Here is a 16,691-nt window from a genome sequence, read left to right as displayed (position 1 = left end):
AGGCAAAGCTTCTTTGTTTCCTTAATTTTCTACATTCAGTAGAGGTGACAGTGCTTCCTTTGTACCTCTCCTCAGTGGAGAAGAGTGTGTTCTCAGGGGTTAAGGAAACTCCTTCACTGCCCTCAAGTGGTATCAGAATAATTTGATATTGAAATCATAGAATCTGGGATTTTGCATAAAAAGGCAGAATGAATTGCTTCTGCATAGATTTGAATTGCAAAGGTAAAAGACCAACTTAAAAATTAGCACCAGGGTTAAAAAAACTACGAGCTTCATGGGATTAATATATTATACAAGTTAATTATTATATGAGTACAACACTCAGAATGGTACTTGACACATAGTAAGGCCTACGTGTCAGCTAATGTCGTTATTTGTGGTCTAATGTTATTGATTTGACCTTAATTCAGTTTACTTTCTTTCTTACTTGGTAGGTCAAACTGTGCTGAAAATATCCGCAAACACATATTACACACTGGCAAACACGAGGGAGTCAAGATGTACAACTGCCCCAAGTGTGACTATGGAACCAACGTCCCTGTGGAGTTCCGCAACCACCTGAAAGAGCAGCACCCTGACATCGAAAACCCTGACCTGGCCTACCTGCACGCCGGTAAGGGGCTGAGGCTGTCAAGATGATTGTGCTTTCTGAGAGGGTTTCGTTTCATTCATCACAATAGTTTTAATGCTGTTTGTGCATTACCATCATGTGTTTTAATATAGTCGGGTATGTGGTAGTATCTGCTTCAAGACTTATAAAAAAATGCATTCCAGTCATATCCCAGTCAACCATGAAAACAGGTCTTTTCAATTATATTTTATCAAGAGCAAATAATGCCAAAATAATTATCCCAGGACAACAAAGTTAATAACAGCAAATATTCAGAACACAGTTGAACTGATTGATAGTTGTTTCAGCTTCATATTTTGACTAATTGGTAAAATTTTTAATTAAATAATGTTTGTGATTTAAAATGTTATTCCCTATCCCTTTGTACCACCGTTTTCCAGTGAATACCTGGAAAGGAAGAGAATCTGACTGAGGAGAGAGAGCAGAACAACTTGGATGGGGTAACATAGTGCCGCTCATTGCCTAGAATCAGGAGGAGCTCGTCACATGGATTTTAGGGGGATCTTGGTGATGGCAGAGGCTGCTAAGATTATTCCAACCTGGATGGATTAGAAATCAGATTCTGGAAGAATCAGAGATGCAGCAACAACTGCAGGCTTATTCCTGTAGCCCAGCTTTTTGTTTAATTAACAAGTATGCCTTGAGTGTTGTATTCTTACTGTGCAGAACAAGAAAATGATGGATCATGCATATGGGGACTTATTTGAGGAAATACTTACCCTGAAGGAAACTGAGAGAAAGTTCCCTAATGCAGCCCGAACAGTACTGTATTTAAATCATGCTGGTTGGTGTAGAGGATGTTTTAACAGATGCTTTGGGATCAGTTAGAGCTACGTTTAAACTCTACTTTGTCCCTTATTGACGTTATGACCTCAAGCAGACGGACCTCTTCATGCCTCAGATTTCTCCTGTGTAAATCTGCATGGTAGTATCTATTCAAAGGATCATTGGGAGAATTTAAAGTGATAATCGCTATCAAGTTGTTAGCACAGTCCCTTTCATGCCTGGTAAGACCAGTGCAGAGGGGATAGTGGGTGTTGGTGATGCTGGAGATGTGACGGTGGTGTTTAAAAGTCATGGGGAATCCCATCCCAAATGCAAGACTTCATTTGTAAAATATATAAACAGTATTTACTTATCTAATTTCTACATTAAAGGAAACAGACTTAGTGAGTAATTTGAGTCAGAATAATATTCTTAATGCATTTGACAATGTTTGCATATAAGGTTATTATTCATTTTCTGCTGATGTGTTTCTCTGTTTATACTCATATGATAAACTTTTTAAAGTAATGGTAGAATGCTGGACCTAGTAATCTCTGTTGTATCCAGGGCTGTTTTTGAAAAAGAAAAACAGAGGTCAGCACTCTTTGCAATTTGGTGAGGTTGTTACTGAAAAGGTTTCGAACTTGACAGTTTATCACGTTTAGTTCACAAAAACCGATAAAGTCAAGTTGAAATATCTTCTGGCCATGAGTACCTATGGGTTCTTCATTAATATGAATGCATGACAATACAGATGCCAGAAATACTACCTATGAAAAGAGGTTCTTCAGGAAACAGCCAAGCAAAACAGTCTAGATTGATGGTAGTTGTCAGCAAAGTACCATTTTCCAAGGTAGTTTTGCTATACCTGCTTCTCAAGGTGCAGTGTTGAACTCTTCTGTCTGTCCCCCACACTGCTGCAATTAGACATTAAAGATGGGTTATTTCCTTAAAATAAAGTATCTCTAACTTGTAAATGAAGTAAATACCAAAGAAAGGAGGAGGAAGCTAATTGCAGACCATAGAATTTATGTTTCTTCTGTTTTGCTGCACCGAAAGGATAGACAACTTTGCTTACAGTATTGCTGCACTGGGGATGCAAATGTTCCTTGGGGATATGCTTTGAGATGTCATTAGGGTACCAAAGTTTTGAGGGAAACTATCCTAGTTTTCTTGTGTATGTGTGTGATGCTCATGTGTGTATAATTCTAGTTTTCTGTTTATATTTTTATAGTTCTGTTAGAAACTTTTTTCTACTTAAGTATAGTAGGATTCCTCAGTATTTTCACAAACAAAATCCATGTGGTATATATGGAGGGTCAGTTGTTTATTCTTCTCTGTTCGTGGCAATATTGCTCTTCAGTAATAGTTTTGCTTGGATAAACTTAGCTAGGTTAAGAGAAAACTTTAAAATGGTAGTTTTTTAGACTGACTGACTTTTTAACCTTTTAATTCTGAATCATCTGTAATACATTTAAGGATATGTGAAACGAGCCTTCCTTCATAGAAAAATAAGATACCGAGTCAAACTGTTGCTGCTCTTCATTCCATATTGCTTAGTAGTGGAATTGGGCACCACAGTTGTTGAACCGCTCCTGGTGGGCGGTACCACAGTGGCATAAGGTCTTCAGAGTGGGGTGTGCGCTGTCCTCAAGGATACTGTCAGCTGCGTTCTCTGGTATCTGTATGCTATTCATGTGTTGAGACTTCTGTTACCAAACTCAGTGAAGCATATCATGCAATTCTTTTAATAAAAGGTTGAGGTTAAAACTAACCAAAAACAAACAAACAAAATCACTCTGATCCTGACTTGGCTATACCATGTCTATCAAACATCTAGAAGACCATTAAACAACAGCAACAGACAAGATGGTGACTAGTGTCATGTGGGGTATTTTAAATTTTAGTTGAGATAGTATTTGGAAATTTATATATTAAAATTAGATATTTTGGGGGCTGGCCCCGTGGCCGAGTGGTTAAATTTGGGTGCTCTGCTTTGGCGGCCCAGGGTTTCACCACTTCAGTTCCTGGGCACAGACATGGCACCACTCATCAGGCCACGCTGAGGTGGCGTCCCACATAGCAGAGCCAGAAGGACATACAACTAGAATGTACAACTATGTACTGGGGGGCTTTGGGGAGAAGAAGAAAAAAAAGAAGAAGAAGAAGATTGGCAATGGATGTTAGCTCAGGTGCGAATCTCTAAAAAAAAATGAGGTATTTTATTTTTTGTTGGAAAACAGTTCTGCAGAGAGATTTTCCTGTGGCTGTGTGCTTCCCTGAGTGTGTCCACGTTGAGATGTACCTACAGTGATGTAGGTGGTGTAATTTATGCAAAGACTGTGGAACCTGAGTTCCATGGAGACCAGAGTCACATCCCTGTGTGCCATTTTGTAAGGCTGGCAGATCTCTGGACATCTCTGAGCTTCAGATTCCTTATCAGTGACGTTAGGAGTCTGAATTAGCAATGTCCAAAGACCCTCCCAGCTGTAGCATCCTGTGTTTCTGTGGGTGCAGCCTTTTGGGGGGCTAGATTTTGAGTTCAGCCCTCATACCTTTGTTAAATGACTTTGGAAACTTTGTTTGAACTCGGTGGGCCTCAGTTTCCCCTTTGTAGGAGGAGGAGAGTGATGCCCACGACACAGCTTTTTTATGATCCCCAAGAGGGAATACAGTGTGTAAACTTTCACCCATGGTTGCTTGGTTTTCTCCTTCTCTGTTGCTTCTGTTGATGATTCACTGTCTTTTTTCTCAGTTAATTTGAGGAACTAGAAAAATGATTTGGGTATCATTTTCCGTGTCATACTCCAGAGAATTGAAGGGTATATGTGAGCTTTAATTTTGCTTGTTGCTTTTTTCAAAAAACAAGGGAAAAGTGGTTATTTTTAAAATAAAAGTGGGTTATTTAGAAATGTAGTATTCGATTTTCAGGCAGTTTGAGATTTTCTAGTTATCTTTTTGTTAACTATTGAAATGATAACATAAATTGATTTTTAGCTTACATCTACTGTGCTTACAGAACATAATCTTAATTATTCCAATCCTTTGAAATTTGTTTACACTTTATGCCCTGCATATGGTGAGTTTTGGTAGATGTTTGAGAGTTACTAGAAAGGAATGCAAATAATGGTGTTGTTCGGGGCCATATTCTAGTTCCCTGTATATCATTCATGTCAAGTTAGTTCACTGTGGTGTTCAGACTGTCTGTATTCTTACCAATGTTTTTATGCTGGCTCTGTCAACTAAGAGAGGGATATTAATGTTGCCTGCTATGATTGTGAATGTGTCTATTTTTCTTTTTAATTCTGTTAATTTTGGCTTTATGTATTTTGAAAATACATCACTGGATACTTGCAACTTTAGGATTGTTTTATGCACATACACTCCTATGATAAAGAATATATATGTATTCCCTTATAATTATGAAATGTTCCTTCTTATCTGTAGTAATACTTCTTGCCATCAGTCTATGCTTCATATTGGTATAGCTGCACCAGCTTCCTTATAAGCTGCATACAGCTGCATTTTGTTTCTTTATCTGCTCTGACCATTTTAATCTTTTATGTGAAATAGTCTTTTACTTTAGTATTTATACTAAATATAATATTGGTATAGTCATTATAGTCAAAAATCGAAACTCCCCAAGTGTCCGTCAAGTAGAATGTATGCAGGTGGCGTATTTACCTCATGGAGCACTCTACAGCAATGAGAGTGAGTGAGCTACAACTAAAGCAAGAATGTGAGTAACAGTTGTATCATTGGAGGAACTAAGCCAAACACAAAGGAGGGTATTTGTATGATTCCATTTTTATTAAATATAAAAGCAGCCAAAACTAATCTTTGGTGTTGGAAACCAGCGTGTGTTTTTCCCTTGGCGGCAGCGGTCCCTGGGATGAGGACTGCAGGTGCTACTGATGTTCTGCTGCTTATCCTCACGTTGAGACACGATTGTGTTCAGTTGGAGAAACTTCTTCAAGCTCTTCCTTGAGTTGTGCACTTTCTGTATATACTTAAAGAAAACACAAGACAGGATTCCTTTACCCCCCAAACTTCTAAAGAGGTTCATTTAAGTCCACTCTAGATAGAATACTATGAAATTTTACAATCACATTAATCCTCACAAAATTAATATCAAATTAAAAGTGACCAGAATTATTTTTGTCATTGTACATTATAATTTTTTAATTTAGTGAAATTCATTTCACCTCAAAAATGATCTTTGTATTTTTAGCAACTGTATTTCTACCGTCTCTATTATCCAGGAATAAGTTTCACGTTCATTCACTACACCTTGAGAGAGAATTAAATACACTGTGTGTGTGCAGTACAAGTGACCTTTAATCGGACTTGGGTGGTTATGTCGCAGAATGCTTTAAACAACCTGAGAGCAGGGAGCGTGAAGATGGAGAAGCCAAGGAGAGGGCAGAGGCGAGCATGCTGAGGCTCTGCTGCTTGTGCCTGAGAAGAAAGGGTTGTTTCGTCTCACGAGTTCCAAGTGACAGACTTGTAGTTATGTGTCTGCAGCTCAGAGAGCTTGTTTGCTCTTGAAGCAATGCTCATTGCTTGTGGATAAATGCCCCCTCGAAGACCCAGATGTGGAGTGGTCACTTTCCCATATTATGAGCACTGCGTTGAGACCAGGAAGTTGATTTATTTTTTGTTTTCCTCTGAGAAACTGGGACTTTAAATGTAGTAAATCTTTATGTCTTTTGTAAAGGTAGTGATCAAATGGTGTTCTCTTTTCAGGGGAAATTAAGCATTAAGTGATGAATGATATTTTCCCTAATTTCCTTAGTTTTCCACTGTCATAGTTTTTTAATCATATTTGAGTTGGTATGATTTTCATCAGTTCTCATATATTAAGACTTAACCATTTAAAAATATACATTAGATTATTACATGTGCAGTGTGATAGCACATGAATCTATCAGACTCTCTTCACAAATTGGGATTTTCATCTTCTCTAAGATAATTTTTTTTCTTCCTTATAAAATGTATTATTCAACTGCATTCCATAGCATTTTTCTCTAACCCAGTTATAAGGATAACAATGTGAAAGTTTGGCTCTTATCAAAACTCCAAATCCTTTTTCTTTCCAATGGTAACTGATCCAGTGCCATTTAAACTGTACATAATGTAGGCCTTAATTCTATCCCATGCATCACTTTATACTTACGCAGGTTGAATTTCATATTCCACCTCTGAGCCTATTTGCTTAATCAATCACAGTTAAGATAAAACAGCTGTAGACTTTTGTATCTTAACCATTCCCTCTCATTTAGCGGTATATTCAAATTTCCTAGTATAAAAAATCTTCATCGTTAATTAAAAACATTAGCATTCTGATATAAAGAGTCTTGTAGAATGGAGTCTTTTCCCAAATTCCTTGGCCCTCTATTTTTAGCCCTGTTACTTTCATCCCCTTTTGTTACTTGGATGCTCTGACACATGTCATGACATTTTGTACAATAATTCATTTCGTGAAAAGGTCCAAAAATCTCCGAAAATCCTGACACTTTCTCATTGGCTCTCCCTTACATAAACCAATTATTACTTCAACCTAAAAAGGAACTAAATTTTTTCTGACATGATTGCCTTTGGTAAATCCATGCTGACTCACTCCTATTAAATTGTACTTCTCCAAATGTATCATTAAGCTCATCCATAAGTATCATCTCGAATTTATTTCCTAATATAGATGTTATCCTTACAGCTCTGTAATTTTCAGCCTCTCCCCTCTTTCTTTTTACCCTTCAGACTGGATTCCTTGTTTTCCAGTCTTCTGATACTTCACCACTAACAAAAGACTTCCTAAAATAATTAACACTTCAACGATTTGGTTCTTTAACCTCAGACATCATCCATGGGTTAATTTACTCCTTTTCTTAACTGCCTGCTAAATGTTTTTGTTCCTTTCTGACTCCTGTCTAAAATATTCTAGCGTCTTCTGTAGGGTGGTGTCCTCAGTGTCCGTCATGGCCTGGCGGATTTGATATTTTGGAAACTGCCCTTCTCTTCATGTGCTTTCTCACTGCCAGTCCTGTCGGAGCTCCTAAGTTCAGAACTAGCTCTCTTACATACTTTATAGTCAGTGGTGAGTAATGTCACAGCAGTGTTTTTCATCAGCCTACTTTTTTAGTAATGTAATTGCTATCCAGGATCATCTCATTTGTGGTTGTTAATCAGTAAATATACTATTTACTGATAAGTTAAGCAGACCCTCTGAACTCAGCACTATTTCTCTTTTATTGAGTAGTATACTGAAATAGGTTTTTAAAAAATGTTCCAATTAAACATTCTTAAATATTTTAAAATTTAATCTGCTTAACAATAAGTACGTTCTCTCCAACATTTCTTCAAACTGTCTAAAAAACTTCCTTCATCTGCTTAACAGTGTGGATCAGGATTAAGGAAATATTTGCCACCATATGTCTCTCTGGTCCACCCTTCTGCCTCTTCTGTCTCTCAGTCCTGCAGGAGGGCAGTCCTAATTGTTCTGGCGTCATCCGAATTGTACTTATGTATGGTTTCCTATTTCAGGCGAGTCATGTGTAGTACTGAAGAACTCCCTTACCCTATGCTGTCACGTTTTGCATTTTCACTTACAAAGAGAGAAAGAGGAAGGGTAGCAATAGCGTCTGTGCCAGGCTTTTCTCTGGGCCATTAAATCTTCAAAACAAATCTCTTTGGTAGGTGTTATTCTCAATTTCCTGATTTTAAAAATGAATTTTCAGGAGGTTAGCTTGCCTGAGGAGAATATATAACTACAGTGTGGCCGAGTGAAATCCATACCCGTTTGTCTGCGACAGTTTTCCAGTTACATAATTCAGCATTTACAAGAGCTTTAAAAAAAATGGGCATCTCTGAGTTAATGAAATTCTTATCATGGGAGCCTTAACATTTTGGAGTTTTAAGACTTCAGATAATCTGAAAACGAGTACTAGGAAGTAGCATGGTATAATATAATAAAAAAAAAAAAAGCCACCAGGATAAATGTTTTCACAGTCGTACTTCTGCCTAGGGCAGAGCCGGGTGGGTGGATGGACGGATGGAATCAGGTGAACTAGGTTTTAGTGTCCTGGCTTTATTGTGGGTGAGGTGCGTGACTGTACACAGGTCCCTCAGCCGTTCTGTGTGCATTCTCAACTGCAACATGAATAACAGTGTTCAGCCTTTCTTCTGAATATGAGGTTCAAATTAAATAATACTAGGAAAGAGCTTTGAAAATCATCATGGGTATTGAGATTTTCTTTAAAGGAAAAATGTGTTGGGCTTGTTATTGCTGTTTTAATAGCAGGAAAGTAGACAGAAAGGACTTGAACGATTTTTTTTGCATTTATTTCACATTGCTCTTAAGAGTAATGGATCTCATACCTCTGTAAATGTGTACATGTATTAGTAGTCGTATACATATTAGCATGATGGTCTCAGCACATAGGCAAAGTTAGGGCTAGGAAAGGTCTATATAAAACTGTTTTCAGAGTGGAAACTTATGACGTAATTTATTTGAATTATTTTTACTCTTTGAATGTTATCTCTTATACTCTATATTTTAAAAACTATTTTTTAAAAAAGAATATCCTGAAATAATGTCCTTTCTGGTGTAGATTTTAGTGGTCTGTGAAGTCCTTTATGGCATTCACAACATTTAAAATGAAGTCCAAGTACACAATCAAAACACAGCTTTTGTTAGTAACACCTAATAGCATTGGCTAAAGGTACCTGAAATTCCTATAACTCCATGCAGTCAGTTTTGGTGAACTGCAGGCTCAGAGCACTAAGGCTCGTCCCCTCACTACATGATCTTAAAGAGAAGTTTTAAACTGGTGGTTAATTTTTTTCCAGGAAAAACTCTAGCCTCTTCTTTCTTGGAGGCCTACCTAAGCATAATTAGCTGTATAATTCAGAGCCACATTAAAACTTTCCTTTAGACTTCTTTCCTTGCTGCTGCAAGGTTATACAGGCACATGACAGGATGGTGACCTCATCAGCAGGCAAAATTGTGATCTTGTCTGGACCAACATTTGCTGCATTCATTAACTGAACTCTGAAAGTTAGAATAGTTTTTTTTTTTTTTTAAAAAGGAAACGAAATTGTGATCTTATCCTCCCTGACAACTTCATTTATCAAAATTTTAAGGGAAAAAAATTGTAGAAAGTTATAGTGGGGGCAGTATGATTTTATCAGGTGATTGATGTGTCTTTTATTTTTATATAGACTTTTTATCAACTGTTTAATTCAATATAATTTATATATTTTAAAAATTTACACACCCTCTCTGATGTATCTTGACCCCAACTAAAATGCAATTTTATATGAGGGAAACAAGATAGGTGTTGACAAGTCCTACTGCTGATGCTACATAACAGGTTACTGTTTCCATTGAAGTCATTTAGAGAAGAAAAGTATTATAAATTCTTTCAAATTATGAGGGAAATTTAGATATACTGTTTAATAAGCTTTGAAATTTAATTCAGAAGATGAAAAAATGCACATTATTGTTTGCAGCTTTATTTCTATTTTTAATGAGCAAAATTACCATTTAGTAAGATTTCCTTGTTGTAAGTTTTTATTTTGAAATAATTTTAAACTTCCAGAAAAGATAGTACCGAGAGTTCCCATATATCCTTTCTCCAACTTCCCCAAATGTTAGCATCCTATATAACCAAAGTACAATTACCAAAACCAAGGACACTAGCATTAGTACAATACTACTTTCCAAACTGTATTCTTTATTCAGATTTCAGCAGTTTTTCCATCATGTCATCTTTCTTTTCCAGAATTCTGCTCAGGAACCAACATGCCCATCAGTTCTTGTGTTTCCTTAGTCTTGTCCAATCCATGACACTTTTTCAGTCTTTCGTGTCCTTAATACTTTTAAAGAATATGGATGAGTTACTTTGTAGAATGTCCCTTATTTTGCATTAGTCTGATGTTTACTCGTGATTCAGTTGAGATTTTTTAAGAATTCCCCAGAATAGATGTGCAGCCATCAGGGGTACCGTATAGTGGATGATGCAGCCTGGATCAGTTGAGTAAGGAGGTGTCTTCATATTTCTCTACTACAAACTTGCTGTTTTCCCCTTTTTAATTAATAGGCATCTCAGGGGAGATGATTTCAGATTATGCAAATAGCATGCTTCTCCTCAAGGATTTGCCCACTAATTTTGACATTCATTAGTGGATCTTGCCTGTAACAAAATCTGTGGAGTTCTAATGGTGATTTTCTCTTTCTTTCATTCCTTCTACATTTAATTGGAATCCTTCTTTAAGGAATATCTGTCTCTTCTCTCCCAATTATTTCTTATTCTAATAATTTTTATCAGTATGGGTTTATTTTACTCTATGGTTTATTATTCAATATCATTGTTATTTATTTTCTCGCTCAAACTGCTCCAGCATTGGCCACTGCAAACCCTTTCAGGTAGACTCCTGTGGCCTTTGATGTACTCCCATTCTTTTATGAGCAGTTCTTTACTTCCTGGAACCACAGTGTGCTCCAGGCTCATCTGGTGGTTTCCCTGCCCTGGTGCATGAAATCAACCTCTTCTTTAAGGAGGCTTGGTTACTTTTATTGGAGAATGGTATTTAGAAACCAAGATGTGTACACTGTGTGTACTCACTACTTCGGTGCACCCTTCACATGTAGGCCTTCTCACCAGACGGAAGTAGGAAACATATGTGTGCACAGTAACCCCCGCATTCCCATAAATGTATCCATCTAAAACATAAATTATCTTAGACTAAATAGAAGAACTAAAACTATAAGACCCTTAGTAGAAAACATATGAACAAATCTTTGTGACCTTTGATTAAGCAGTGGTTTCTTGGATATGACACCAAAAGCATAGGCAATAAAAGAAAAAAAATAGATAAATTGGACTTCATATATACACAATGCAATTCTACTCAGCCATAAAAAAGATGAAATCTTGCCATTTGTGACAACATGGATGGACCTTGAGGGTGTTATGCTAAGTGAAATAAGTCAGACGAAGAAAGTCAATTACCATGTGATTTCGTGCATAAGTAGAAAATAAAAACAACCACCACATAGATAGAGATTAGATTGGTGGGGCAAAGTGGGGAGGGGAGAGGGAGAATGGGGTGACAGAGCACATGTGTATGGTGACGAACGGTGACAAGTCTTTGGGTGGTGAACATAATGTAGTCTACAGAGAAATTGAAATATAATGATGTACGCCTGAAATTTTTATAATGTTATAAACCAACGTTACCTCAATAAATAAAACAAAAAACCCCCAAACTTTTGTGCTTCAAAGGACACCGTCAAGAAGATGAAAGGAAAACGTATAAACTGAAAAATAAATTGCAAATCTATCTGATAAGCAACTTTTATCCAGAATATATAAAGAACACATAACTCAAAAAGAACAAGGCAAATAACCTAATTAAAAAATGGGCAAAGCATCTGAATGGTCATTTTTCTAAAGAAGATACATAAATAGCCAGTAAACACATGAAAAGATGCTCAACATCATTACTTGTTAGGGAGATGCAAATCAAAACAACAATGAAATACCACATCTGGTTGTTTACTCTTTTTGACAATTATAAATAGAGCTGCTATAAACATGTACATATAGGTTTCTGTGTGAATATGAGGTTTCATTTCTCTTGGGTCAATACCCAGAAATGAGATACCTGGATGATATCGTATGTATATATATTTAACTTTGAAAGAAAACTGTCGAACTGTTTTCCAAAGTGTCTGCACGTTTGACATTCCCACCAGCAGTGTGTGAGTGTCCCAGTTGCCCTACATCTTCATCAGCACTTAGTATTGTCAGTTTTTTTAAGTCGTTCTAAGAGGCGTTTAGTGGTATTTCATGGTTTTAATTTGTGTTTGGTCACTAATGATGTTGATTATCAATGCTTATTTGCCATCTGTATATTTTCTTTGATGAAGTGTGTATGGAAATATTTTTGCCTGTTTTTTCATTGGGATATTGACTTTTGAAAGTTTAAAAAATACTTTTGTTACAAGACCTGTGTCAGATATATGATTTTCAAATACTTTCTCTCAGGCTGTGACTTGTCTTTTTTTCCTCTTAACAGTGTCTTTCACAGAGCAAAAGTTTTTAATATTCATGAAGTCCAGTTGGTTAATGTATTTCCTTTATGATTTGTACTTTTGATATAGTATCTAGAAACCATTTGCCTAATTCAAGTTACAAAGATTAATTCCTGTTTTTTCTTCTGGAAGCTTTATGCTTTCTCATCTGATATTTGGATCTGTGGTCTGTTTTGAGTCAAAGTTTGTATAGCCTGAGGTATAGGTCAGGGTTCTTTTTTTTTTTTTCTCTTACATATGGGTGTTTTATTTTTTTGAGCAACGTTTGTTGAAAATGCTGTCCTTCTCTGCAGAAATGCCTTTGCACTTTTGTTGAAAATCAGTTGGCAGTATTTCTCTAAGTCCGTTTCTTTCCGCTGTATTACCATAGCAGTTTCTGAAATTAAGCTTCCATGGGTTTTAAATGTTACCCCTAAATTCCCGTAATTGGATGCATGTATTTCCCTTTGACTTCATGTATCCCGTCTCTTCATTGCTCTGTGAGCCAGTAAAACTCATTGAGCATCAGTCTGATTTGTCACTGTCTTGTCCTTCTCCTGAATGACATTCTGACTGAAGGGAGCTTACTATGCCTGATATTTGTTATAACCGATCATTCAAAAAATCTTATGAACCAAGAAAATGACATGTGCGTATTTACATTTAGAATAGAGTGACCAGTGAAATTATTGTTCCTTAATTCTTTATATTATTGAATAAGAAAAGGCTTTCACTTTTTTGCTTATAATATGGTTCTTCTCTGGTTAGCTTTGTTATCATTATAAACAGTACTTAGTAATTTTGTATTTTGTATTCATCATATTTTTCTTACTAGCTAAGAAATCCACTTAAAAAAATTTACTGCTACCACTTCACACCCATTAGGATGGAAAGAAATGAAATAAGAAGTGTTGGCAAGAATGTAGAGAAATTGAAACCTTTCTGCACTGTTGGTGGGAATGTAAAATAATGCAGCTGCTATGGGAACTGTTTGGTGGTTCCCCCCAAAACTAAAAGTAGAACTGCCATATGATCCAGCATTTCCACTTCTGGCCATTTATCCAAAAGAAATGAAAGCAGATCTCAAGATATTTCATAACACTTTCATAGCAACATTGTTCACAATAGCCAAAAGGTAGAAGCAACCTACATGTCCATCGATGAATGAATGGATAAAGAAAATGCAGTACATACATACAATGGAATAATACGTGGGAAGTTCTGACACATGCTACACATGGGTGAACCTTGAGGATATTATGTGTGTATATATTATACAAATACTGTATGATTTCACTTATGTGAGGTATCAAGAATAGTCAAACTCACAGAAATAGAAAGTGGAATCGTGGTTGCCAGGGGCTGAAGGAAGGGGCATGGGGAGTAATTATTTAATAGGTACAGAGTTTCAGCTTTGCAATATGAAAAAATTCTGGAGATTGATTGTACAATAATGTGAATATACTTAACACTACTGAACAGTATTAAAAATGGTTAAGAAGGGGGGCCAGCCCCGTGGCTGAGTGGTTGAGTTCATATGCTCCGCTTCAGCAGCCCAGGGTTTCGTCAGTTCAGATCCTGAGCGTGGACCTAGCACTGCTCATTGGGCCATGCTGAGGTGGCATCCCACGTAGCATAACCAGAAGGACCTTCAACTACAATACACAACTATGTACTGGGGGGCCTTGGGGAGAAGAAAAAAAAAAGAAGAAGAAGATTGGCAACAGGTGTTAGCTCAGGTGCCAATCTTTAAAAAAAAAATCGTTAACATGGGAAATCTTATGTGTATTTTGCCACAGTTAAAAATTGTTTTACACAGCTAGAAGGACCCGTAACTGAAATATACACCTATGTACTCGGGGGGACTTGGGGAGTAAAAGCAGAAAAAAAGTTTTTTTTAATTACAAATAGAAAAAAAAATGCTAATTACCCTTCTCTTTTGTATATTTTCTGCACATATCCATATTAGAAAATATTAAATAGGTATCTCTGTTCGTGAGGGTTCATTAGAGAAGGGAGTTGATTGGGATGGGGAAAATGAAAATGGGGATGTTAATATAGAAATTACATTAATTGTCTTGAGACTCTAAAATTAAATAAGCCAAAGAGATGTTATATGAGACATGTTAGTCAGCATCTGAAATATATAAATCAATTGAGTAAATTTGCAAAATTAATTTATTCAGGAAAAATATGAAGAAACAAAATATTTTATCTTACAGACATGGTTACACTTTCTTATTTTTTCCATATTTTCTATTTCTAAGCAATATTAAAGACACTTAAATATATTCTTTTAATAGATGAAAATCCATCATAATAAAGTAGTCACTTAAATCATCTAATAGCTTTTATTGCAGCAGAATTTAGCGTGGGCCCCACATAGATAAAATAGTATTTTTGATGGCTGGTCTAGATCCTTCTTAAAAAGCTCTGCTCAGACAGGTTCACTCTTGTCACAGCTATTAGTGCCATTTGTTGAGGAGCATGTCAGTGTGATTGGCAGAAAGTCATTTTTTCATCTTGTGAAAAATCATAGTTTTAATGCGTGCTTAAAATAAAAACCTAGCATAAGCGATTTCCTGTTTATAAAGGAAAAAGCAAGACTCCTTTGCTATTAGTATAGATTATTCACATTGCACTGATTATAAAATTTAAATTTCTTTTTATTGGGAAAGAACTCTTTCTTGGGAAACTGCCTTTCAGGATTTCTTCCACATTCATTTTGTGGTTCACTAAGTTAGAATGAATTATAATACTAGTTTCTTTCCAGATGTTGGCCAGGGACAGATTTGGACTCTGTTGGCTAAAATAGAATCTGTGCCTCAAACTAATGAAGTAGATCCTTCTGCATCTTGGAGTAAGGTTTATGTCAATTAATCTCTTTTAGTGGTAAATGTCTTGGAGTGATTAAATAAGTTAATATTTGTAAAGTACTTAAAATAGTGCCTGGCATGCATTAAGTGCTCTGTAAGTCTTTAATTAATAAAATATAGAGCTGAATTACTCTGTGTCTTCTAGGTTCTTTTTATTTGTGCCAGTAGCTGCTGCTCTTGAGTGACAAGAGTGGATATTCCAAGTTATATTTTATCTTAACATAGGTGACCTGGACTATTGGCATAACTTTCATATTCATGTTTATATACCCTATTCTCTTGACTAGAAACAAGGTTGTTTCTAGTAAATAGAATGCTTTACAGACTTTGTTAGTATAAAATGACGGAGACGTGGACATTCCCAGATAGTTCTCCTGGAACTTTAGCGTACTGTTGGGTAGTATTACAGTTGGTTTCACTGAAGGTTTTATTTTTTTAAAAATTACCAATCTCATGGCCTTTCCAAACACTTATTAGGCAGTTAAATATCATATTTTAACATTGTTTATGTTAGTAACTAAGTACTTATTGAGTCTATTGACATTTTTATAGAGCATCCACTCAACACTGAACTGTGGTACACTTGGAGTTTTACAGATAATTCATCGATAGGGTTAGGCTTTGTTAGATTAACCTTGTTATTCAGACAGAGCAAGCTTCACGCTTCAATCAAGGACCAGATAGACTAGGTGCCAGATGTAGTCCCTCTTGTGCACATTTAATTGTGTTGTTATTTAATGACTTGTAAGCACTCTTGCTATTAAAACGAGCATTGGAAATAGTGGGATGGCAAGATAGCTGTAGCTTGTGCAAGTCAAGGATAAATGAAGATGATTAATCTGAAGTGCAAGAAGGCAAGCTGAAGAGTACTTGATTTTGTAAGAATTGAGTAATAAGAGAGGTGAGAAGAGGAGATAGGCTGGAACACTGAGCAGGCAGAAGTGGCCTTGGGGTCAATAAAGTGGATTATAAGGGCGTTGAGTTGAAAAGTTGGATTGCATACAACATGCAGTATAATGCTGAAGAACCAATAAAAATAAAACAGAGAGAGCCCTTTAAAAATGGCTGAATTACACTTTAGGTTTCTTTTTGTTTTACTTTAATGTTATTCTCATGTATCATCTTTGTTCATATATCTGACCTTTCCCCCGGTACATAATGAAAAAAGTTTTTTGTGATGTATGCTTTTAGATCATGAATTTTTTACCAAAGAAGTAATTTCAGTTTTAGATATAATTCTGTTATAGCACTTAATATATTTTCTTTTTTCACCCCAATTTCTCCATCTGTGTCTTAAGAAAATGTGTTAAAAAGACATTTTTAAGATGTTTTATGTTCAATTTGA

At 36.1% G+C, this 16,691-nt stretch overlaps 1 protein-coding gene across 1 annotated transcript in view; it reads left to right on the top strand.

Moving 5' to 3' along the window:
- Positions 1–438: 438 nt before the first annotated feature.
- LOC124244710 (zinc finger protein 407-like) overlaps positions 439–16,691 on the top strand; it is a 146,808-nt gene continuing 130,555 nt past the window's right edge. The window contains exon 1 of the mRNA XM_046671444.1: positions 439–613. Coding sequence (XP_046527400.1) covers positions 499–613 — 115 coding nt within the window. The 5' untranslated portion in view covers positions 439–498. The remainder of the gene's footprint in view (positions 614–16,691) is intronic.

Source organism: Equus quagga, chromosome 9, assembly GCF_021613505.1.
Source record: "Equus quagga isolate Etosha38 chromosome 9, UCLA_HA_Equagga_1.0, whole genome shotgun sequence".
Classification (NCBI taxonomy): Eukaryota; Metazoa; Chordata; class Mammalia; order Perissodactyla; family Equidae; genus Equus; species Equus quagga.
The sequence above is the reverse complement of the archived record's forward strand: the minus strand, read 5'-3'. Positions and strand labels throughout refer to the sequence as shown.